Here is a 25,370-nt window from a genome sequence, read left to right on the forward strand (position 1 = left end):
GGGAATGTAATCAACCATATGCAAACATAGTCAGCAGCACCCTAGTGCAGAACAACCCTCGCCCACCACAAATTCTATATCATGAGGCATAGCATCTCTTAAGTACTTAGCCCAAATTGGTCCAGTGTGCTTGAAACAATTGTCCATTAAAACATGACAAGTGAATTAGAGTATGTATGTTTAAAATGTAAAAATGATTGACAAAAATTCTTAAAATTAACCGTACAAATAGATTTGATTCTTTACTCCAGCTGTACATGCCCAATTAAAGAAAAAATTGTAAAGAATGAGACAACAAGTGTGGCAAAAAACACATTCATTTTTTTCAGTTTAACACAAGGTATACATTCTGTTCAAATTAGTTATAACAAACTATTTTTAATTACTAACATTCTTCATTCCAAATAACAGCACCATTAAGTTCACGTGAAAAACATTTATGTATCTTAGATTACAGCTATTCACAGTTTGGAGATTCTTACAATGCAATCTCATATGTACTGATCTACAAGCATCTGTCAGCATTATAGTTAAAATTTTGTAGTTCTGTACTTTTAGATTTAGTGCCATATCATGAATGTTATTGTGCCAAAGTCATAAATAGAAAATGGCTGGCATCATTGCTCAGCCAACTAAAGGTCCAGATTTTTAAAAAACAGTAACAGCCTGTATAAAATGTGTTTTCTGAAGCGTTTCCCTAGTGTCAATGGAAAATCTATCCTCAATCATTTTACTGGCAAATCTCATCTTCCACACATTCGACTACATACTACCTCACCATCTCTAAATCCAAAGTGACATTGCATGTTCTCTTTGCCATGCACGAGGTTTCAACAGTATCCTGATAATTGCATGGCATCACCAGTAGTAGACTAGTATACATTGTACTATTGTACAATGCAGGATCCAATTATGTAAAAAAGGTTCAGAAAAGGGACATCCTTTCCATACTTGGACAGGAAATGTTAACAAGGATATGGGCCAAACGCAGTCAGATGGGACTAGTGTGGATGAGGCATCCTGGTTGGTGTGGGCAATTTGGGCTGAAGGGCCCGTTTCCATGCTGTATAACTTCTCATTTACATGAAAATTTATAAACACTGAAGAACGTTATTCATTTTGCAGATGGCCTCACTTTTATTCACTGCTAATCCAAACTAAAGTAATTTTTAAAAATAACCTTTTATCGAAGGGCTCGAATGAGATGAACAACGTTTATACAAGTTGTTACTGAATTTGAAAGTAATCTGACAGAAAAGAATTCCATTGTTTCTTGTGTAAATACTTCTGGACAGCAGCATTTTAAAATTGCTTTCAACATTTATACCATATTTGGGTGACAGGGGACAGTCAGAGGGAAATACAATGAATAATTAACATTTCCCCAAATAACAATAGAAACATGTACAATTTAAAAGGAAATGGGAAAATATACTCAAAGAATAAATTTGTAAAAGTACAGATCAGTTCAGCTCCAATAATAGCACAATACACAGAAGGTTGTCACATTCCTGATGGTCTACTTTTCATTTGTCCAGTAAACAAGTTTTCCAGTTACTTTCATATCGATATTAAATCTAAGCAATGGTATTGCTGCATTTCCAATAAACATTTATACTTTCATTGGAAAGACTGCATCAGATGAACAAAACTTTATTCTTAATAAATAGCTTTCTCTTGTGACCCCCCCCCCCTCCAAATTCCCCAGGTAAATTGAGAAAGAATTTCACAAGTTACGAAATGCAACAGTGGATAAATGTGGAGAAACAAAGAACTGCAGATGTGGGTTTACAAAAAAAGACAAAGTGCTGGAGTAACTCAGCTAATCAAGGTGAAGTTCCAGGTCAGACTGATAAGTCTGAAGAAGAGTCTCACCTGAAAACATCACCCATCCATGTTCTCCAGAGATGCTACCTGACCCAGAGTCACCCTAGCACTTCGTTTTTTTTTTACTGAATAAAGATGGACTGAGTCGAGACTGACATGTACTTGTAGACTAACAAATTAATAAGTTATCCTACAATGCCCCTTGGTTACACTAATCTTAAACAAAATGTATTCTTTATGAGACAGATTGGAATGATCTTGAATAAATGAAAACAGAGACAAGAGAATGCAGATGCTGGAACCTCCAGCAGATAACAAAATGTCGGAGAAACTTAGTGGGTCAGGCAGCATCTGAGAAAGGAATAGACAAGTGACGTTTTGGGTTGGGACTCTTCAAAGATGCTGCCTGACCCGTAGAGTTCATCTAGCACTTTGGCTTTTGCTGTTGGATAAATCAAGTCTGTCTCTTCATGAGAGTTTTTTTTTAAAAAAATTTAAACTGATTATGCAAAAGATTTGGCATTTACAAATCAGTGTATTAGTACACAAGCTGCTTAAAAGTATCATCTAGCCCACTGTCCATTGAGGTATTTCCACTAAGTGGCGAGGAAACATCCAGCAAGACATTTTCACACAGAGAGTGGTGAATCTGTGGAATTCTCTGCCCCAGAAGGTAGTTGAGGCCAGTTCATTGGCTATATTTAAGAGGGAGTTAGATGTGGCCCTTGTGGCTAAAGGGATCAGGGGGTATGGAGAGAAGGCAGGTACGGGATACTGAGTTGGATGATCAGCCATGATCATATTGAATGGCGGTGCAGGCTCGAAGGGTCGAATGGCCTACTCCTGCACCTATTTTCTATGTATCTAAGAGTCTGAATTTCTAAATGGCTTTGTGTGCAAGGACATTTCGTTTCTCAATTTCTCCGAAAGGAAAATCCACACGTCAATTACATTGTCTGGTGGCAATTGAGGCAAATTCCCCGCTCTCCCCAGGAATGGAAAACTGTCATGTTATTTGTAGTTATCTAGGAGTAATTGTAAAGATTCTCCAACTCAGAACTTCCCTGCTAAGCACAAAGTACGTCACTGATGATGTAACACGAGAAAATAAAATGATGTAGTGCTGATATTTCCTTCCCATTTAAAGTATTAGATAATGCAGTCAAATCTTCACAAATATTCTGGAACTGCTGCTGATATTCAATGACACTTCCAGTCGATCAGAGAAACAATTTAATGGTGCTGAAGGTCAAAACTCTGCTTTCCCAACTCTCAAATCTTTGGTAATATTAATATGGAAATGCAAATTCAAAAATTTAAATAATGAACATAAAATACATCTAAAAATGTTACCTTTGAAGGCAATTATTCCATAATAGGACAATATTCTCCTCAACTATATCACTGCACATATAGTCACTATAAAAGGATAATGGGCTATTTACATCAAACAGTTTGTATATTTCCTCTTATCTGAACAGTTCAGATTACATTAACATTTCTTTCACTTTTATTAAATCACCCACACATTAAATTTAATTCTGAATTAAGCCTGAACCAGTATTTGTGGAAGTAACTTTGCCAATATCTGAAGGCCGGAGAAGTTTGTTTTCTCAATTCCAAATTCTTCACTTTATTCTTGAACTGAAAATCTCTTGTCAGCCTTTACTTAAATAGAATCAGATGATTTAAAAAAAATCTCACCCCAAACTAAAAGACCGTTGTAATTTGGAACTTTCCATACATTCTATAATGTTTAATTGAGAACTTTAATAGCAACTTTGTAAAATCAATTATAACAGTTAAAACAGTAACACAATACTGCACATTATTTTATTAATATTCAGGCCAAGTCATTTACAGATAAGATTTATAAAAGTATATTAAAAATGTTTCCTAAAAACTCCTTACTGGACAAATGCCTTGCATTTGGAAATTGACTTTCTGATGCACAGATGTTTTCACTTTTAGGCTATGGAAAATTGGTCTGTCGTTTTCCAATCTAGCTTCAGCACAGTCAATACCAAATAAATTAAAATCAGTCATAAATTCACTAGTTTTGTGTGTATTGTGAAATTATCAATGCAGCGATGTCACCTCAGACAATGCACTGTGTACAAGTCTTATTTCAGGTGCAAATTACAGCTTACTGCAAGGCTCAGTTTCATCAAATGAATAATGACATCTATAAAATAACAGTTAATTAATACTTTCAGCTATCAATATTCTTACAGAAATTAGTGTTTGGATTCAATGATACCCATTTTACTGTCCTCTGTCAAGCTCTCTTGAGAGTTGTGCTCTATTGCAAGAGTGTTTGTTTAAAAAACACCACCCTTTATTCATCACACAATACATTCTAGATACAAAATATAGTAGAAAGCTTTATGAAGATATTTCATGATGGTTATATTCAATCAAGTTAATGATATATCAGTCAAAGGTTCTGTGGAAAGTACAACCATTTATCAGTCAGTCCTGAATGGCACCATCGTAAGCAGCCTACACTTCAGAAAAGGTTAAAAACAAAAAGGAATGTAGCTTCTGCTAGTGCCACAAGCAAAAAAAGTATTTCAGAATTTTTAACAGCTCTGCAGCAAATAGTTTCCAATATAGAAAAGATCAGTGTTTGGGAATAAACCAACAACCATAGGCTGCTACATTTGATGTAAAGTGCAAAGATATACAAAACTATTGTTGATGCTGCATGTATTTTCATAACATTGGCAGTGAATGATGCACAGTGATCGGAGAGTTCATTTTGTAATGTTCTCATTATTTCCATTTATTCTGAGTAAAAAGATCAGAAGCCTACTACTAAATGGGCTAATACTTTAGAAAAGTACGAGTTTGTAAAAAGTATGTTTATGGGGTCATAGGAAAAGATCTCAAAGAAAATAATAATTTACTTAGCTTTCTGAAACTGCCCAAGTTGGTAGTATGCTATTCCATAACTGTAATGAATAAAAGTGAGCAAGATGAAATATTCTCAAAATATTCTCAATTTAACTCAGAGTTGTGAATCTGTGGAACCTTTCACCCAGAGAGTGGTGAATCTCTGGAATTCTCTGCCACAGAAGGTCAATTCGCTGGATGTTCAAGAGAGTTAGATATAGCTCTTAGGGCTAATGGAATCAAGGGATATGGGGAGAAAGCAGGAACAGAGTACTGATTTTGGATGATCAGCCAGGATCATATTGAATGGCGATGCTGGTTTGAAGGGCCGAATGGCTTACTCATCCACCTATTTTCTATGTTTCTAAAGTACCACAGGATAACAGTTAAATTTCAGGAACATAAACACCTGATGGATTATGAGATATAAAGTAATCATAGACATAGGGAAGTATTTATTGACTGTACAGACACTTGGTGCAACAAGCTGAGATGTCATAATGTGGTTGTGATGGGATTAAAAAGGATCATCAAAAGGCAGATAAGTATTTCAAATAATTTGAAAGTTTGTCCAAAATTGGAACAACCAAAAGATGTAGAAACAAAGAACTGCAGATGCCAGTTAATACACAAAGGAAAAGTGCAAGAGTAACTCAGCTAGTCAGCAGCATCCCTGGAAAACATGGACAGGTGACATTTTGGACCAACATCCTCCTTCAGACTCAAGAGGCGACGTTTCAGGTCAAGACCCTTCTTCACACTGTAGAAAAGTCTTGACCCAAAATGTCACCTATCCATGTTCTTCAGGGATGCTGCCTGACCTGCTGAGTTACTCCAGCAACGTGTCTCCTTTTGTATAACAACCATAAGATGGTTAGCTGTAATTCTATTTAAGATGTTTTAACATGCAGATATTTGTGATTTTTTTTTTATACCTGCACAGTTTTATTTGAATTCCTGTTATGCAAATAAAAATGTATAGTTCAGATGCTTTTCCAATTCAACTTAAGACAGCAATATTCAAAAACAATTGACAGGATAACACAAGAATTCTTTGCTGGAAATATATGGTGGTTAATGGTTTCTCCATGTTTCCTAATAGTGCAAATGTGTTAATGTTTCAGCATCAGCCGACAATAGTAGTATAACAGAGAGAACATCAAATTTAGAGACTACACAGCTTTAGACACAATGCTTGGTCTATGCTGAATCATCAGTGTCAAGAACAATACGATCTTGCACCATTCTGCTGTTTTGCACTCGTCATTGTATTTGTCATATTTATCATTATTTATGCTGTTTACTCTGTGAGCTTCATGTAAAAAAGAAATTTCATTGCATCCCGGTGCAACAGATCTAATGTAGTTTAAAATGTGAATACAAAAGAATAGGATTAAAGCTCCTTCTCCAAATCAATCAATAATTGCTGTCGTTATACGTTTGTTATGCCTGGAGGTTGTGACGAAACCATACCACGAGAACATATGTCGATGCCTACAGTCATGCATGTTTAACAGTTCTCTTGGGCAGAAGAACATTTAGCTGCAGTAAAGGGTGTATCCCAGCATGATCTGTCATCTTCAGAAACGTCGGCATCAGTTAGAGGAAATAATTAATATATCGGGAAGATTTTGTAAGATTATATGTAGCAAAACTCACACAAATTAAAATGGTGAATAAATTTCACTACACAATCCAGAGATAAAATCTTCCCTAATCACCTTCAAACAAAATGTAACATTTCAGGGCAAATCCAAGCCCGATGGTTTAAACAAAATTAGGAACACAACAGCTACTATTCCATTAAACTATATGGGTTCAAATGGTATTCTTTGCAGATTGAGAAGATAAAACCTTGTTGCACAAATGAAACGCATCCTTAAGGGAATGGCAATATTTCTCAGAGCTATATAAAAGAACTTAATGACAACATGCAGGAATTATCTCACACTGGCAATTTCCATTTATATTGACCAACTAAATTTTCAATGATAGATAACTTAATAAAAACCAGTCTAGCACCGATATATTGTGTGAAGCATGGAACCAGGATGTTGTTAATAGCAGGTCCAAATTCTGCACTTTCTATGCTTCAAATTACTCCTAATTAACTATTCATACAAGCCTTCATTGTTTACGTAGCAGCAAAATGGCAAATTCTGTGCATCAAGTCAGCATTTGGCAGAGCAAAGCACAACAAAATTATGAAGATGGGCATTTAAAAAAAACAAGTTCAGATCTTATGTTGTTATTTTTACCTGGGCAATCTGGAGCATAAAAGCTATCTAATTTGGCTGCTTCCCCCCCCCCCCCCCCACCCAATATCAGTCTGCCATGCTGAAGCCCAGAAATCACCTCAAGCTTTGGTCAATAGGTAAAAAATGTAGGAGTTTCCTTCACCAACAAAATATTCCTGCAAAGCATCAGCTCAATTTAATGGGCTAGTGTTCACATCTAATTAAAGTTGCAGCAGTTCAAGTAGCTGATGGTTCTGCCTTCCCCAGGCAAAGGAGATGCTACATTATTGACCAGTGTGGTCTGCTTCGCTTCACCAATCAACTGACACGCAAGGTCAAGAAACAGTTTTTCAACATTGTCCGACTCTTTTGCTGATGTCTCCAGGTAATGCATATTCTGAGATTCTGAAAATTCTTCACCCCTTTCTCTGGATACTTCTCGTTTCTCTGTTAAATCAATCTTGTTTCCTGCAAAATGGGAAAGAGGCATAATTGAGAACCTAGCCACAAGTTGAAATATCAATGTTAGATTGTCAGCTCACGATGGAGCAGTTGTAATCCTGCCACACAGTCAGTAAGTCAAGGGTTCAAGAGACTTGAACACCATCTAGCTCATGCAGTCTTTCAGAAGCAAGATAAATAGGACCGACCCATCTGGTCAGATGGATAAAAGACAGCCTTTGGCACCACTGAAAGAGGATCAGAGAATTCAACTACCAGCTTGGCCACCACCGTGTAAGCCAAAGCCAGTTAACTTACAAACCTGTACATCTTGAGTATGGGAGGAAACTGGAGCTCCCGAAGAAAACCCACACAGGCCATGGGGAGAATGTACTAACTCCGTACAGACAGCACCTGTAGTCAGGATCGAACCCAGGTCTCTGGAGCTGCAAGGCAGCAACTCTACTGCTGCACCCATTGCATTAACTTAATTTGTCACATTTGTTTCAAGGGAGGAAACAGCATCATTAACTTCTCAAAAGCAAATATAACCACCATCTTCTACCAGAAGTGCCAAGTAGATGATCCATCTCAGCCTCTTCACAAAGCCGTATCACAGAAGCCAATCTAATTCACCTCTGGGTTATGAAGGGGAATGAGCTTGATATAATGGGGTCAATAACATAAATGCTGCCCTCCAAAATGGCCATGCCTCTAACCAACCCATATACAACTGCTAACTACCCAATAATGTGGAAAATTATCCCATGTGTTTTATCAAAAAGGGACATAATCTAATCTAGCCAATTACCACCTCATCAGGTTACTTTGTCTTTAGCAAAGTAATAGCAGATGTTTTCTACAGTGCTTGTAAGCAACAGAAATTAACCAATTATAGAATGGTCACAAGGGCAGGTCAAAGACATTAGTTAATAAAAAAACTAAAATATACAGAAAATATTAAAGTCAGGCAGTATATATTGAAAAAGAAACAGAAGAAAGGTTCATGTTCAATGAACAGTTGTAATGAGAGGTCATCAGCTGGAAAGGTTATCATTGCTTCTCTCACTACAGACGTTGTCAGAAATTCCATTATTTCTGTATTTCCATTTCATATCTCCAGCATCTGCAGTTTTTTGCTTTATAAAAACCTAGACATTCACTCCTGACTTCGCCCTCAAGACGAAAGCTTGGAGCATGATGGAACAATCTCCACATGATTAGACAACTGCAGTTCCAACAACACTCCGTCTGAAACAAAGCCATCTATCTACCCAATTCACAGCCCACCCACCACCATAAGTATTTACTTCCTCTTCCAATATCCTAAATTATCCATAATGTATCACCGATAATTGACTATCAACCTCCTTTTGGAGGTGGGGTGTGAATTGACACAAGGTAGACATAAAATGCTGGAGTAACTCAGCAGGACAGGCAACATCTCTGCAGCAGATTTCCAACAGCATGGATTAAATGTTTCCATGACACTGCAATGGCCAATAAATCTATGAATGTTTGCCTTGCCGAGTACCTTTTGCAACAGACTGGTTCCACCAAGATGCAGTACAGAACACCACAAGAGATCCTTTTTCCCCTGTGGCTATCAAACTGTACAACTCATCCATCGGCTGTGGGGTAGACTGACTCCCCTCTCCAACCAAGCAATCCTTTCGACTCGCCACTTTAATTTCACGTTTCATGTATCTTGTGTTTTATGACTGTTGGCAGATCAATTTCCCTCCTGGGATAAAGTTCTGTCGTATCGTATCTTTATTATATCTAAATTCACAAAATGGTTCAGAAATGTTTGTGCAGAGTATGGAACAATGCCTTTTGTGGGATCTCTTGGTTGGGTCGGGTCAGCATTGTACCACTAGATTTAAGGTAAATACTAGAAATATAGATCAGCTTTTATTTTCAGTACCCAATTCAGAACAATCACCAAGAAACCGAACAAGATTCGAAATCAGAGTACAAATGAACAGGGATGGCAGTTAGGCCCAATAAAAATGGCTAACTGGGATGTCTGCCTGTATAATGTGTGCTATAGGTGGGCTTGGATTACAATGGTTTTACAGTTAAATGTCAGCATGGTTATAGAATTTGTATTGGTTACCATGCCTATTGATGCTATTTATATACAAATTATTAACAAATTGCATTATTGCTGGTCATGCGAATCTAAACTTTACCAGCATTTCTGTCGGAATCAGGTTTGGGATCCAGGATATCAAGGGCCAGGAATGTGTGTGGGTTTGCAGCTAGAATCCAAAGTCCTCCCTTTAAACTTGCCAGTTCATTGAAAAAATTCTGTAATAGGCTAAAATAGTCCACAAAAAAAACAACCTATGTTTGGGCATTAATAACAACATTCTGGAAAATCTCCATCTGGCAAAGTTAAAGTCCCAAGGGCACTGGACTATTAGAAATTTACTGCAGGCCATTGAAAAAAGTAAAACAGTGTTTATGGATTTTAATAAAACCATCTCAATATTCTGGGGATCACCAATGGCCAGGAAATGAACTGCAGCACATCTGACAACAGTATGACTACAAGGGAACGACATAGCTGCAAGCTATTTAAATTATCATGTCAATGTGTACATTAAGCACATGGTGTGGAATAGGTCATTTGAGTCTCTGCTTCTAATACGATCATATCGAACATTCATTATTCAATAATTTAGGGCAGCACAATGGCGCAGCGGTAGAGTTGCTGCCTTACAGCTCCAGAGACCCAAGTTCAATCTTGATCTTGGGTGCTGTCTGTACAGAGTTTGTATGTTCTCCCCGTGACCGCATTGGTTTTCTCCGGGTGCTTCAGTTTCCCCCCACATTTCTAAAGATGTGTAGGTTTGTAGGTTAATCCAGATCTATAAATTGTTCATCGTTGTGTAGGATAGAATTAGTGCAGGGGTGGTCGCTGGTTCGTGTGGCCTCGGTGGGCCGAAGGACCTGCTTACACGCTGTATCTCTAAACTAAATTCGGCTTAGATTTTCCCTTTGTTCCCTTACAGTCCAAATATTTGCTAATCCCGCCCTTCAGCATATTTAGTGACACCATCAGAACCCTCTGGAAAGGGAATTCTGAATTGTTGACTACTTTTCCAGACACCCCCCCCCCCATGTTGTGGATTCTCTCGTTGGAGGAAACTGCCTCGATGTATGCCCTGCTGTGACAGCTTAGAATCTTGTATAACTCAACAAGATTAACTCTCATGGACTCAACCAAATCTAGACCCATCCTACTTAACCTTAACTGACACACCTTGGCTTAACGTTCATTTTCTACCACACCAGGACCTGGGTACACAATGCATAATGTTCAAGTAGCACTTCAGCAATTATTTCCCTAATGCCTAGGATTTGCAGCAACAAGTGATTTTGTGAGAATCCAAGACATTCATCTCTGGATCAGATATACATCATGGTGGAAAACTGCTTCAACACCTAAAGAATCCAGCTTTGCCCACACTGAAAGAACAGAAACAAGCTTGATAAATTTGACCTCATTGAAGACGAATATTTCAAGCACTTCTTCCTACTTACCAACCAAAACAGTGGTAACTTTGTTGCTTGCATACTGTTCAATCTCCCTTAACCATTCAGGAAGGCAACGGAAAGATTCTTCACAGGTGATATCGTAGGTCAATATTAAGGCATTTGCACTGCGGTAATAGCTCTGTGTGATGGATCGAAACCGCTCTTGTCCAGCAGTGTCCCAAATCTGGAGCTGAGGGACAGAAAACAAATTCAAGGAGTTTTACTGCACAATAACATGAACAATAACATGCAATAACGAACTAAAAGGGACTGGACAAACCAGATCTCAGATTGTTACTTCCTGTGAGATTTGGTTCTCGTACTGGTTTTGCTGTTAAAAAGAGGATGCTAATCCAATCTAGATTTCTATTGAATAGCAAATATAACAAGCACTCTTACTCAACAATTTTCCTCTCCAACTTCAAACCATACAAGGTCACTTTTGCTTAAATGCATTTTTCTTCTACCCACCCTTATAACCAACCCCAGAAATACATGATAGGTTTAAAGATTCTCAAATCAATTCTCCATCATTGGGAGTTACAAGGCCTACAACCAGCATTGCTTCAGTGTATACCCTGATAGGTAGCAATACTGAATCCACATTTAGCACTCTCACACACCTCATGCTCCTTCTACACCAGCACAAGGATTTTTTTTTTTTTAATGCATATGTAGATATTCAAGTAATATAAATAGTTGAAGACACAAGGAACTGCAGATGCTGGAGTCTTGTATAGAACAGTGCTGGAGTAACTTAGCAGGCCAGACAGCATTTCTGGATGACATGGATAGGTGACAATTTGGATTAGAACCCTTCTTCAGACTGCAGGTTACTGATCCTCAACATCACCTATCCATATCCTCTGGAGATGTCGCTTGATCCACTGAATTAGTCTAGCACTTCATGTTTTCATGTAAACAGCTGCTCAGTGTTTGAGACATTGGCCAAGCACAAAAAACATTCAAACTCTCTCAACCAGTGCCGAAAGGTTTCTCAAATCATGGTCCCACTTACAAATGCCAGGACAAACAATCCTCAGGACAAGAGAAAGTTCAAGCCACTTCAGAGACATAGTCAGAGACAAATGGATGGGAGCATCTTAGAGTGGTCAAAAGCCAAGTCAAGGATGAAAGATAGTGAAGTCAAATGAAGGGGTTTCAAAATGAGGAAACATAAGCCATTGGAGTTGGAGAATGAGAGTTGATAAACAATGATAGAAAAGGGAAAGGCTAGGTTGTGGCGAGACTAAATTACCAGTATAATAAATTGAGAAGTTTCAGAGACTGGCTGCCATGACAGATCAAAAGGTGGTGTGAACAGACTTTTATGCAGAGAACAAAATGAACAGAGTTTTGGATAATAGTGTTAAGTTGTAAAAAAAGTCTGCAAAACCTGAATGAAGATATTTAGAAGTAATCTCTACCACCAAAATGTCATGATAGGCTTAGAACATCTTCATTTCTTTGTAACACCTTAACCAAATCTAAATCAGGGCTGGTATACATTAGCTTCTACCAATTAGGAAGAAAATCCTGCGAGACCCTTCTTCAGACTGAAACGTCATCCATTCCTTCTCTCCCGAGATGCTGCCTGACCCGCTGAGTTACTCCAGCATTTTGTGTCTACATTCGATTTAAACCAGCATCTGTAGGTTTTTTTTCCCCCTAGAAAATCAACACAAGCTTTCTTCATACAATTGCATCAGAATATTGTGCAGGCTGAATTCTCTTTACTTCCCTAGTTTTGTCCGTTACTATCGAAGTAGGTTCCTTAACAACAAGAATGCAGGATAATTGTCCCTTCGCACCAGAAAGCATTGTCTAAATTTGTTATTCATTTATTCTGCTTTGAATGAATCATTCTCAGAGCTATCTGGTATTTTAAAATTCCCTGCACAGTTTTCTCAGAGTTTGTTTTACTGTGCTCAATTAATTTTTGTGGAGGCCAAGCATTGTGCTCACAGTTTAGGGATACATGTGGAAGGGGGGGGGGGGGGGGGGCGGTGGTCAAGGAAGAGGATGATAAATGCCAGAGACAAAAGTTTAATGCTGCTGTGCAGAAAGAAACAAGAGCAGCTGAACAAGGAAATACTCATCCCCCTAGCATGGCCCCAACACCCGTGATGCACATTAAAAACTGGAACAGAGGATAAAGTCGTAAGCAATCTACAATTTAAAACTATGCGTTAATATAATAAAATCCAATAGGACTTTTAGTTGGACTACAAGAAATTCTACAATGACACGTTTAAGCTTTTCAACCATACGAATAATATGTGCTTTCAGCAAAAAAACAAGAATGTTATGACTGCAAAGAAATGATCAGCATGTGGCAACAAATAGAAGGCAATTTGATGTCAAATGCGAGAACCACAGCTGGACACATGCTTTCCACATGAAAATGATATTCAGAACCCATGCTTTATTTTCACATCAATATCCACAAAATTAAAATTATTCTGATGAGAAGAACCATATTTTAGGTCAGCTGATCAAGCTTAATCTGGAGCTGTGAAAGATTTCAATTTTGACTGGGAGGCTGAGTGTTTTAAGGTCCACCCCTCCCAAGAAATCACCCACCCAATTCACTTCAAAGCACCATATTTACTAGCCAATGGCAGGTGGATGATCCAACTGTCCATTGGGCATTGTTCCATTAGAGATGGGCAACCAGAACAAGAGCATATAGAAAAGATGCCTTTAAGACAACGGGACCATTATGAAGATTATACCTTTCTTCAGTGAACCACTCCATGATGACTGCTCAGAATGGAACATGTATGCTTTAACTTATATCGGAACAAGCCTCCAATCAAACCCATTTCTAGATTTAAAATTTCCTCAGCCACTGCTAAAATATTGCAGAAGCAACATCAACCATGCATTGCACACCAATTGACAGCATTGCAACATACCTTGTGGCCTTCATGCACAAGCTTGTCAGCATAGAAGACCATGTGACAATTTACCAAAGTGGCATATGCTTGCAGAGAACATTTTTAATTATTAGTTCTCAGCTACAAAATTATCACTTGACATACAAATATTATGCTGTACAACAGGAATTCTAGCCCAGTAGCTTTATCAGCAACATGTCCAAAAACAAATTTCAGAGGGTATTTTTCAAATCGCTTTCTCAGACTGTTAGTTAACGTTGCAGTTATAAACATTGCCTATTCATTGTTGGTTTTGCCCTTTAAAGCATAGATCGATTGCACAAATACAACCCACACACAATCCTCATCAGCAGCAGACAGGCAAAACTTGTTTTTCTATCTTGAAAAGGAGATATACATGTAGGGGGCATGATTACTTTAACTGCAGTCATTGGTCACCATAAATATCAAATAGACTGTAATGACTTAGAACAGATGAAAAATTAAAAAAAACAAGTTGGAGTAGACTTTGTGCCTTTAAAAAACACACCGTTAAGTAGTAAAGCCCCTTTGGCTCAGTTTATTTGCTTCTGCTTTCAGTTAATCAAAGGAATGTAATCTACAAAACAGAGCATACTGTTCTTTTTGAAGCAGTGATACCAGTCTTCTGATCAGCCTGTAGCTATCAAGGACGTGACACCGGCATGTTTACTACAAACTGCCACAGGCAAAGTCACAAACAACATTCAATGTGACTGGAGCTGTGTTGCAATCTCTTCTCTCACCAACTTGTTTTCAACCTTTGATACAAGTGTACACACCATCTTCTCCTAATCCCCCAACTATACAGAATTTACCCTGACCATTCTCCTTTTACCTATTGAAAGACCCAAACAATGGGTTGTTATTTCTCATTAAATATGTTTTGAGGAAAAATGGTAGTGGAATATTTGATATTGCGAAAGGACGGACCTATATTAGAGGGAAAAAAAATCAAAGAAATAATTTACAGCATTGAATTTATGGACTAGGCTTTTGGCAACATGCGGTAATTGCAGATAAAGTGTCATGTTGATTATCAAGAGGATGGAACACAGAATGATTGATAAAATCCATCTCTTGATGCTCCTGAACACATCAGTGATGTAACCTGGGGTCATTGGGTGTTTCGGGTCTTTCAACATCAGACACCCTCGCCCGGGCGACCCAGCCGTGGTTGATCAGACCACGACTTGTGTTCCGGTGGCATTTGCTCCTCCCCGTGAACCTCCTCTCCTGATCCAGAGCCATCTCGAGGCTTTCTCCGCTGCCTCTGTGGTGTTCTTGATGGCTCTTCTCCTCTCCATTCTGGTGATGCCCAGTGCACTCAAGGCTTTGTAGAGCAATTGCCCTGCAAAACCTCTACAGCCAAACTCAATGGGCATACAGCTTGCCTTCCAGCCCTGAAATGAAACCAGTGTCCCAAGTTCAATCCAAGTGGCATTCAAACTGATGGGACTCACCGATTATTGCCTCAAAGTAGAGGTACATTTCTTGCAGTTACAAATAGAGTTGAAAGTAATATTGGCTTTATTTGGGAGCTATGTCAAACAATGTGCCAGATAGTGCAGAAATTAATCAGAGGTGTGTGACTATTTGTACACATGGATGATAAACAATTGGATTAAGCTCTAGAGCACAGAAGGAAAAAAAAAGCAAAGCGTCTGAGGTGGTGGATGGGGTCAGATACATGTCAAGAGATTGCAGCAGCCAATAGTATTCAAGGCGACAACAAAATCATTTTCATTAGGCTGACATTGACTCATCCACATAAACTGCAATTGCTGACTAACCACTTGCTCTCCAAGGTGGCTTAATATGGACATTCTACATTCTGACATTTGGAGTCTAGAATCTTGCCCAAACATTTTGTTGAAAGAGTAGAAAAGCATATTTGAATATCCTGAGCTTACTGCATGTGGATGCTCAGAGATATCTGTACGCCATTCCAAAAGAAACAGAAGCATGTAGGCAACGGCAAGCAATTAAGAAAGCACTTCATTACAACTAATTGAAGCCAACATGCCAAAAACGAACCACCCCATCTACCCCTAGAACTATTTACTTGTACTCCTAGCTCCCTTTGTTCAACACCATTCCTTACCAAGCTCCCGTACCTGCTTTAACTTCCCAAAATGCAATATCTCGCACTTATCCAAATTAAATTTCATTTGCTATTTGTCACCCATTTGCCTAGTCAATCAAGATCCTGCCGTAATTCTTGAGAAGCATCTTCACCATCTGCAAGAACATCCATTTTATAGTCATCTGCAAACTTACTAATCATGCCTTGTACATTCTCGTCCAAATCATTGAAATAGATGACAGACAGCAGATCCCTAAGGCACACCAGTCATAGGCCTCTAGTCCAAACACCTTCCTCCATCACCCTCTGCTTTCAACCATGTAGCCAATTGCAGCCAGTTGGGTCTCTAAGGTAATCTAACCTTAGAGACCAGCCTACCATGCACCTCCTTGACTGTATAAAAAAAAGCCTTGCTGAAGTCCATGTAGACTACGTCACAGCATTGTCTTCAACCTTCTTGGTCACTTTACAAAAAAAAATTTCAATGACATTCGTGAGACACTATCTGCCATGCTGACTACCCCTAATCAATCCCCATCTTTCCAAATGCATGGATATTTTATCTCTTGTTGGAAGATTCTCTCTCCTACAACAGGTTTGACTTGGTCTATTATTCCCAGGTTTTCCTTTACAGCCCTTTTTATATAGAGGCACAACATTAGCCATCTCCAGTTTTCTGATATTCATATATCCACGCCAGATATCTCTGAGCATCCACATGCAGTGGAACAGAGGGATCTGGGAATAACTGTGCATTGTTCCCTGAAGGTGGAATCTCATGTGGATAGGGTGGTGAAGAAGGCATTTGGTATGCTTGCCTTTATAAATCAGAGCATCGAGTATAGAAGTTGGGATGTGATGTTGAAATTGTACAGGGCATTGGTGAGGCCGAATCTGGAGTATGGTGTGCAGTTCTGGTCGCCAAATTATAGGAAAGATGTCGACAAAATGGAGAGGGTACAGAGAAGATTTACTAGGATGTTGCCTGGGTTTCAGCACTTAAGCTACAGAGAGAGGTTGAACAGGTTGGGTCTTTATTCTTTGGAGCGTAGAAGGTTGAGGGGGGACTTGATAGAGGTTTTTAAAATTTTGAGAGGGACGGACAGAGTTGACGTGGGTAGGCTTTTCCCTTTGAGAGTGGGGAAGATTCCAACAAGGGGACATAGCTTCAGAATTGAGGGACAAAAGTTTAGGGGTAACATGAGGGGTAACTTCTTTACTCAGAGGGTGGTGGCTGTATGGAATGGGCTTCCGGTGGAAGTGGTGGAGGCTGGCTCGATTTTATTATTTAAGAGTAAATTGGATAGGTATATGGATAAGAGGGGATTAGAGGGTTATGGTCTGAGTGCAGGTAGATGAGACTAGGTCAGGGAGAGTGGTCGGCGTGGACTGGAAGGGCCGAACGGGCCTGTTTCCGTGCTGTAGTTGTTATATGGTTATATGGTTAGTGCACCTGCAATTTCTTCTCTTCCTTTATGGTGTTCCCGGTAGAGGTACTTGCTCAGGCCCAGTAGAATTATCTACCTTTACACATCTTGGGACACCAAACACATCTTCACCTGTAATATGGATGGTCTTCACAACATCTTCATTAACCTTCCCAAGTTTCACATCTTTCTCCATATTAAAAACAGAGGTGAACTATTAATTGAGGACATTGCTCATCTCCTGCGGCTCCACACATAGTGACTGCGGGTCAGACAAAATCTCTGGAGAAGAGGAATAGGTGATGTTTTGGGTCAAGACCTTTCTCCAGAGATGCTGTCTGACTCACTGAGTTGCTCCAGCTTTTTGTGTCTATCTTTGGTTTAAACCAGCATCTGCAGTTCTTTCCTACACATGGATGACTGCTTTAGTTTTCGGAGCGGCTCTATTCTCCTTCTAGTTACCTTCAATCCCTTAATAAGGTCTCTTCGGATTCTCTTTAAATTTATCTGCGAGAGCAGTGTCTTTTTTTTTATCCTCCCAATTTTCTTCTCAGCATGCTTCTCAATCCTCTATCTTCCAGGGATACATGCAATCTCAGCAGTCTACATGTGACAGATGAATGGAATAACATTTCCCTCATCCAGGAATCCATACTCCTTCCTGTCTTGCCCTTCACTATAATAGGAACAAGCATGCCCCGAACACACAATATTATGATTTTAAAAACATTTAATTTTCCAGATTGTCCTTTGCCTGCAAACAACCTATTCCAATCAATTTTTGCAATCTCCTGTTTAACACCAAAGTTGACCGTGGCAGAATTTATAACTAACTTGTGGGCTAGCCCTGAACTTATCCATAACTAATTTCAAACTAATATAACAGTGGTCGCTGATCTCCAAAGGCAGGCCCACGGGGCCCACGGACACTGCAGTCACTTGCCCTGACCAAATCCCAGAGCAGGTCAAGCTTTACCTTCTCCCTTGCAGGGCCCTCGATTTATTGGCTGAGGAAACTGTCTCAAAGATTCTTTAAAAATTCCTCCCCATTTAAGCCCTTGGCACTCTGGCAGTCCCAATCTATAATGGCAAAATTACTTCTAGTAATCATTCATGTTTTTACTTATCAAAAGCTTATCTAAAGCTGCCTTAAAAATATTCAAAGAATCTGCTTCAACCTTCCTTTGTGGAAACGAGTTCCAAAGTCTCTCAATGTCAAAAATGTTGTCCATGTTTTAAATCAGCAACTTTGTCATTTTAAATAATGACCCCTGGTTCTAAATTATCTCACAAGAAACATGGTTTCCACATCCACCCTGTGACTTTGTGTTGCGAATCAAGTTATTTACTTTTCTATAGTTGAGCAGATAAATGTTTTATGAAAATTTAAGAATAAAAAATTCACCTGTTTACTTTTGTCCACATGATCATCCCTGATGATTATCATCTCCCCTTCCGCATGCAACATTTGTAATAAATGTATTAAAACTTTTGATACCTCCAAATTATTGATACTTATTCTTTGAAAGAAACTTTGGATACAACATTGTGCCTGATCACCATCAACCCTCCATGCTAATTTAATTCTTGTCCACTACTAAACAACAGCTGTTTGAGAGCAACTCAGTGAAAATATAAAGGTGAAAAGTGAACTGGCTGAATGTTGGTTCTAGTATGTAAAATGAAACTTTTGTTTTCTTCTATGCACACAGTTGCTAAGGTGCCATGATTTTCTGATGTTGGATTTCAGTGGCAACTAACTGGAAAAGCTTGTGAAAACCATGGTCCTTTAGACAATGGTTACACAATTATCAACTGTTGCCAATTCCAAACAGATTTTTTCACACAATATTTGAACTAGATATTTCCAAAGGCAGGTTTGTAGGTTGATCAGCTTCTGTAAAATTGTCTTTAGGGTGTCGGATAAAATTAATGTATGGGTGATCGCTGGTCGTTTTGGACTTGGTGGGCTGAAGGGCCCGTTTCCATGCTGTATCTCTAAACTAAACAGAAGGTCAAATTATGTGATTCTATTAGACAATATAAAATTGTATATATTGACAATTACATAAAATGTTGGAAAGTTTTGTTCTTCTGCAATTTTGCTTTGAATTACCAGGTGACCACATTTTTTTAGAATTAAGGTGTTATAGTGTTGAAATACAAATAGTTTATTCATTAAAAAATCAGTTTGCTGTTCAACATAAAGCAAATGATTACACAAAACACACTGACTGCAACATCATCTGGCACAATTGACACAAGGAACCATGAAGGTAAAAATAGCTGAAGCACCAAATACTTTGTGTGCATGACATGGTCAGCAGGTTATTGTCTAAAGATACCACACAGCATTTGCAGGAACACTCAGTGCAACAATTAACTGAAAATAATCTGTCACAATATTTTCATTATGCAATATACCAACATTTTCAAGCAGTATAGCAATGAAAAAGGGTGCCTATCACCCCATATACAATCTATAGAAGTAAAGTTAAATTCTCTACCATCTCCTCAAAATTATACTCCATCCTATGGGTCCATATCTTGTATGTGGACAAACTTCGTCAGGGCCTTTATCGATTGGATCATAAAGTCAAGTCAAGTCAAGTCAATTTTATTTGTATAGCACATTTAAAAACAACCCACGTTGACCAAAGGGAATCAATTGAAGGCAAGAGAGGTAACTTGCAGCAAAGGGTCAATGTACAGCAAGAATTTCCACTCACACCCTCCCCCAAATCAGTCTCTTTACAGTGCCCTCCAAAATGTTTGGGACAAAGACCCATCATTTATTTATTTGCCTCTGTATTCCACAATTTGTGATTTTTTTTCTATTATAAATCTCATGTGGTTAAAGTGCACATTGTCAGATTTTAATAAAGGCCATTTTTATACATTTTGGTTTCATCATGTAGAAATTACAGCAGTGTTTATACACAGTCCCCCCATTTCAGGGAACCATAATGTTTGGGACACAGCAAAGTCATGTAAATGAAAGTAGTAATGTTTAGTATTTTGATTCATATCCTTTGCATGCAATGATTGCTTGAAGTCTGTGAATCATGGACTTCACCAGTTGCTGGGTGTCTTCTCTGGTGATGCTCTACCAGGCCTGTATTATAGCCATATTTAGCTTATGCTTGTTTTGGGGGCTAGTCCCCTTCAGTTTTCTCTTCAGCATATAAAAGGCATGCTCAATTGGTTTCAGATCGGATGATTGACTTGGCCACTCAAGAATTGACAATTTTTTAGTTTTGTTGCTTTAGCAGTATGTTTGGGATCATTATCTTTATGTAGAATGAACCGTCAGCCAATGAGTTTTGAGGCACGTGTTTGAACTTGAGCAGATAGGATGTGTCGAAACACTTCCGAATTCATTATGCTTCTACCATCAGTAGTTGTATCATGAATGAAGATAAGCGAACCAGTACCTTCAGCAGCCATACATGCCCAGGCCATAACACCCCCACCACAGTGTTTCACAGATGAGGTGGTATGCTTTGGATCTTGGGCAGTTCCTTCTCACCTCCATACTTCGCTCTTGCCATCACTCTGATATGTTAATCTTCGTCTCATCTGCCCACAAGACCTTTTTCCAGAACTGTAGTTGCACTTTTAAGTACTTCTTGGCAATCTGTAACCTGGCCATCCTATTTTTGTGGCTAACCAGTGGTTTGTATCTTGCAGTGTAGCCTTTGTATTTCTGTTCATGAAGTCTTCTGCAGGCAGTGGTCATTGACAAATCCACACCTGACTCCTGAAGAGTGTTTCTGATCTGTCGGACAGGTGTTTGGGGATTTTTCTTTATTATAGAGAGAATTCTTCTGTCATCAGCTGTGGCTTGGCCTTCTTTTTTCGTGTACATCGTCTATGTTCCAAATGTTACATCACTGTCATCGTCAGTCCTGAATAGGACACAAGCTACCAGCGACAATCAGTGGGAGTCATCACTTGTACAATAGATGATGGTGGTAGCAGAATTAGCTCAGGACACTTCCAGTTTCCAGCCCCACGACGTGGAAGCTTCTGCTATGGGGCCGTGGCTTGGCCTGCCAGCCCCTTTGCAATTAGTAAGCTCACCAGTGCTCTCTTTCTTCTTAATGATGTTCCAAACAGTTGATTTGGGTAAGCCTAAGGTTTGGCTGATGTCTCCAACAGTTTTATTCTTGTTTCTCAATCTCATAATGGCTTCTTTGACCTTCATTGGCACAACTTTGGTCCTCATGTTGATAAACAGCAATAAAAGTTTCCAAATGTGATGGAAAGACTGGAGGAAAGACTACGTGCTGAGAGCTCTCTTATACCTGCATTAAGGCGGCATTTAAACACACCCGAGCAATTACAAAACCCTGTGAAACCATATGTCCCAAACATTATGGTACCCTGAAGTGGGGGGACTGTGCATAAACACTGCTGTAGTTTCTACATGGTGAAACCAAAATGTATAAAAATGGCCTTTAATAAAATCTAACATTGCACTTTAAGCACATGTGATTTTTTCTATTACAAATCTCAAATTGTGGAGTACAGAGACAAATAAATAAATGATGAGTCTGTCCCAAACATTATGGAGGGCACTGTACTGTACTGTAAACAAACGACAACATTTCTTTAGTAATAACATTGCCTAAAGTCAATCAATGGCAGAATAACCTCAATTCTCATGGACAATAACATTAATCACCAGATGCATCCTTTCCTCTTTCATTCAGTCAATTTCACATCACCAGGTTTGTGCCATAGTGCCTCATTATCCTTCACCATTCTAAGTTCAAGGTCCATAAATTTGGATTTCTCAATTTGGCTGCCATATGCCCAAATGAGCATTCTGAACTGTTTCTGCCATTCAAAATCACGACAAGTTTTTCGTTGAAATTGACCACTTCCATTTGTATTCTTGGTTATAAAGATTTAATTTTCCATCCTCACTCAAATTCATCATCCCCAAAACCCCTCCAGTCCACTTGCTCCTGCTGCTCACACAAGTAGGGACGATGTCGACATTCTCCCACCTTGGTCACCCGACCCATCTATCATTCACATCTACCTCAACCGTCACTTAGATGTTCGTCCAATATCCAGAACTCGGATTGATTTGGCTTCTCCACATGGTATCAGGAATTTTGATGTTTTGTCATTGGGAATAGTTGTGTCAAAGAACATTTGAAAAAATGTATTTCTCATGATTTCCTGCACATTAGGAATCATAATTCATGATTATGATTGAATCAATATTTCTATCATGCAAGTTGCACCGATATCTCCATTACTACTTTCTTTCTTATAATCCGCAACACCCCATTTTGTTTTGTAAAAACACTCCTCTCTTCTGTACCCCACCTGGGTAATGAACACAAATTTCTCTCACAATCCCCTCCCTCTTTCGCTCCCACCCAAAACCCTTACCTGGTTTCACATTTCACGACTCTTTTCTCTGTATCTTATACCATTTTTCCTCCTTTTCATCTCTAGCCTTTGTCCACCCATCTACCTATCATCCCCCTCCCCTCCTCACATGTATCCACTTATTAAATGCTACGCTTTGTTTCCCCCCCCCCCCCCCCCACCTCTCCAAAATCAGTCTGGTGTGCCCAGACCCAAAACATCACCTATCCATATCCTCCAGAGATACTGCCTGACACATTAGTTAGCTTTTGGGTTTTTATGTAAACATGCATCTTCAGTTCCTTGTGTCTACAGGATAAAAAGATTCCAAGTAGTCGCACAACTAAGTCAATATTACCATGCGAAATGTGATATACTATGCAGCTTTAAGTTTTTGATTTAAGTAAAACTTAGGGATCTAAGGGGTTTGAATATTTTATTATACTGTACCTTCACTTTTTCTCCATTTATATCAACAGTTTTAATCATAAAATCAACTCCAATTGTGGCTCCTTGGCCTGGTGGAAACAAGCCCTGTAACAACAGAAGATTTTCAGTCCATATGTATTTATTAATTTTGTATTACCTTGATAAAACAATGAGAATTACTCACAAAAAAAGATACAAGATTCAAATCAAATTGCCTTTCTTGGCCAAATGGGGAAAAGGTACCAAATATAGAGCATGACACAGAAGAAAACTAAAATTTGCAGTTATCAAAGCTATTAAATGTTTTAAAAAGTAAAACTAAAAATAAAATTCATATCCTTTAATAACACAGAACTTAACATTTCTGTTAGCAATATATGTATTTTCCCAAGATATGGGGGCATTACTTACGATAAAACACGATAAGAAGAATTACATTGCCTAATATCAAAACAATATTGAAAGTATATTGATATCATGTTATAATGATACAATAATATTCAGCAACAGAAATTTCTACTCCATCTCATGGGCATCTTCTGAAGATCGGGAAGTCAGCAGGAGTACCAACATACAAGGCAAAATATTTTTCACATGGGCACAAGCTAAAAGGAAAGTATGGAAATCACCACTGAACCCACTGTAAGGGAATAATTTTATTAGCAGTTTGCACTGAACATCAGGACTTTTACTTTCAAGTTAGTGTTGCCAAATGAATGGAAATTCCAGTTAGCTATGTGAGTTTAAGTAGTAATCAGTCTTCCAACTTGAAATTCCACATTTCTTTTGGAAATCTGCAATAAAAACAAAATCAATTCTTTACCAGAAATATATCTGGCAAGAATTATTTCCAGGTCTTTCCAGGCATTTCTTGGCACAAGCTAACCAAGTGTCCAATTTCCATTTCAGTTGCACTTGGATGATTTCAGTCCACGTAATGTTGATTTTGATGTACTGCAGGGAAGGTAAGGCCAACTTGCTGCAGCAACTATCATTGGACACTCGCAGAACAACTGTGTTTTAATAAATGCCACAGTGGATCGAGATACCTATATGGCTAATCGCTACTTGGCAAAGGTTCTTCAGAACAAACACCAAGAACATTCCCCAAATAGCAAACCCTAGCTCACCATTCCTCTTCCAATCCCCTGATTTTCCAAGAATTCGCTGATCCAATTCCCCAACTCCATTCCACCAATTGTTCTGCTATCAACAGCCAATGATCCTCATAAACTCTACCACATCCTCTCCAACCCCAAGCCACTTACCTGATCACCACACCGAAATCCAGATTCCCAACGACGGAGAAGAGCTCATAGTCTGCTCTTGGCTCTCGGTTTTGGTCAAAAATTCAAGCCCCATCCCCCTTCACTGGGCCATGTCACTGGAGAAGTTCCCTTCCCCCAACATCACCCCAAGGACCCAATCACTGAAGATTGGCCTCACTCCCAATTCTTTTCCGGTCCCATTCTTTGATGTTAATCTCCCTGCTAGCCACTGAACCTTTCTGAAGACCAACCTTACCAAAGAACAGTCTCTGATCCAACTGCAGGGCCCTATGGTAGTGTTGGATCATAAATAAAGAATGCAGAAATGCTGTACATTTCAATATTTGGCAACAAATGGCAAGCATGTTGTGTATACGTTTAACCCTTAAAAATTCAGATGCACACTTTTAGCAAATTAACGAACAATAGAAATTAGAATATTTGGTCATCTTAGTTATGAACACAGCTCCAATAGGAGGTTTCCATTTTGAGATCATAATGATCCATTTTCAGAGAAGTGCATATGATGTAGATAAAGAAAAGCATCTGCCTCTTCCTGTTTTCAACAAAATTAGACCATTTACACATAAACTATGTTATTGTCAAGTCTTTCCCCTTACTGCAGAAGTTCTTACCATAAGGAGTAGCCCCTGCCAACCTCGAGGCAAATACCATCTGGAACACTGGGTTTTTCTCCCCAAGCCTAAAATACCTCTTGCCCAAAAACCCATGTGGGCCTGGGGAGTCAAATGCTAATGGCCATTAAGATCTGATGCCTGACTGACATAGAAATTACATCTTATGCTCAAACAGGAATATTGCTATGTAATACTGAAACAAACAGTGTTACACAGCTAGATTTAGGCCATGCACTTTGATTTATATATTGCAGGGAAGTTACGCAGTGG

The 25,370-nt window shown here is 38.8% G+C and overlaps 1 protein-coding gene across 1 annotated transcript in view; it reads right to left on the minus strand.

The window, feature by feature from the left end:
- Positions 1–287: 287 nt before the first annotated feature.
- rab30 (RAB30, member RAS oncogene family) overlaps positions 288–25,370 on the minus strand; it is a 48,957-nt gene continuing 23,874 nt past the window's right edge. The window contains exons 3-5 of the mRNA XM_078402645.1: positions 23,216–23,299; positions 10,953–11,136; positions 288–7,427 (exon numbers count right to left, since the gene is read on the minus strand). Of these exons, the coding sequence (XP_078258771.1) occupies positions 7,177–7,427; positions 10,953–11,136; positions 23,216–23,299 (519 nt within the window). The 3' untranslated portion in view covers positions 288–7,176. The remainder of the gene's footprint in view (positions 7,428–10,952; positions 11,137–23,215; positions 23,300–25,370) is intronic.

This window comes from Rhinoraja longicauda, chromosome 7 (genome assembly GCF_053455715.1).
Source record: "Rhinoraja longicauda isolate Sanriku21f chromosome 7, sRhiLon1.1, whole genome shotgun sequence".
NCBI lineage: Eukaryota > Metazoa > Chordata > Chondrichthyes > Rajiformes > Arhynchobatidae > Rhinoraja > Rhinoraja longicauda.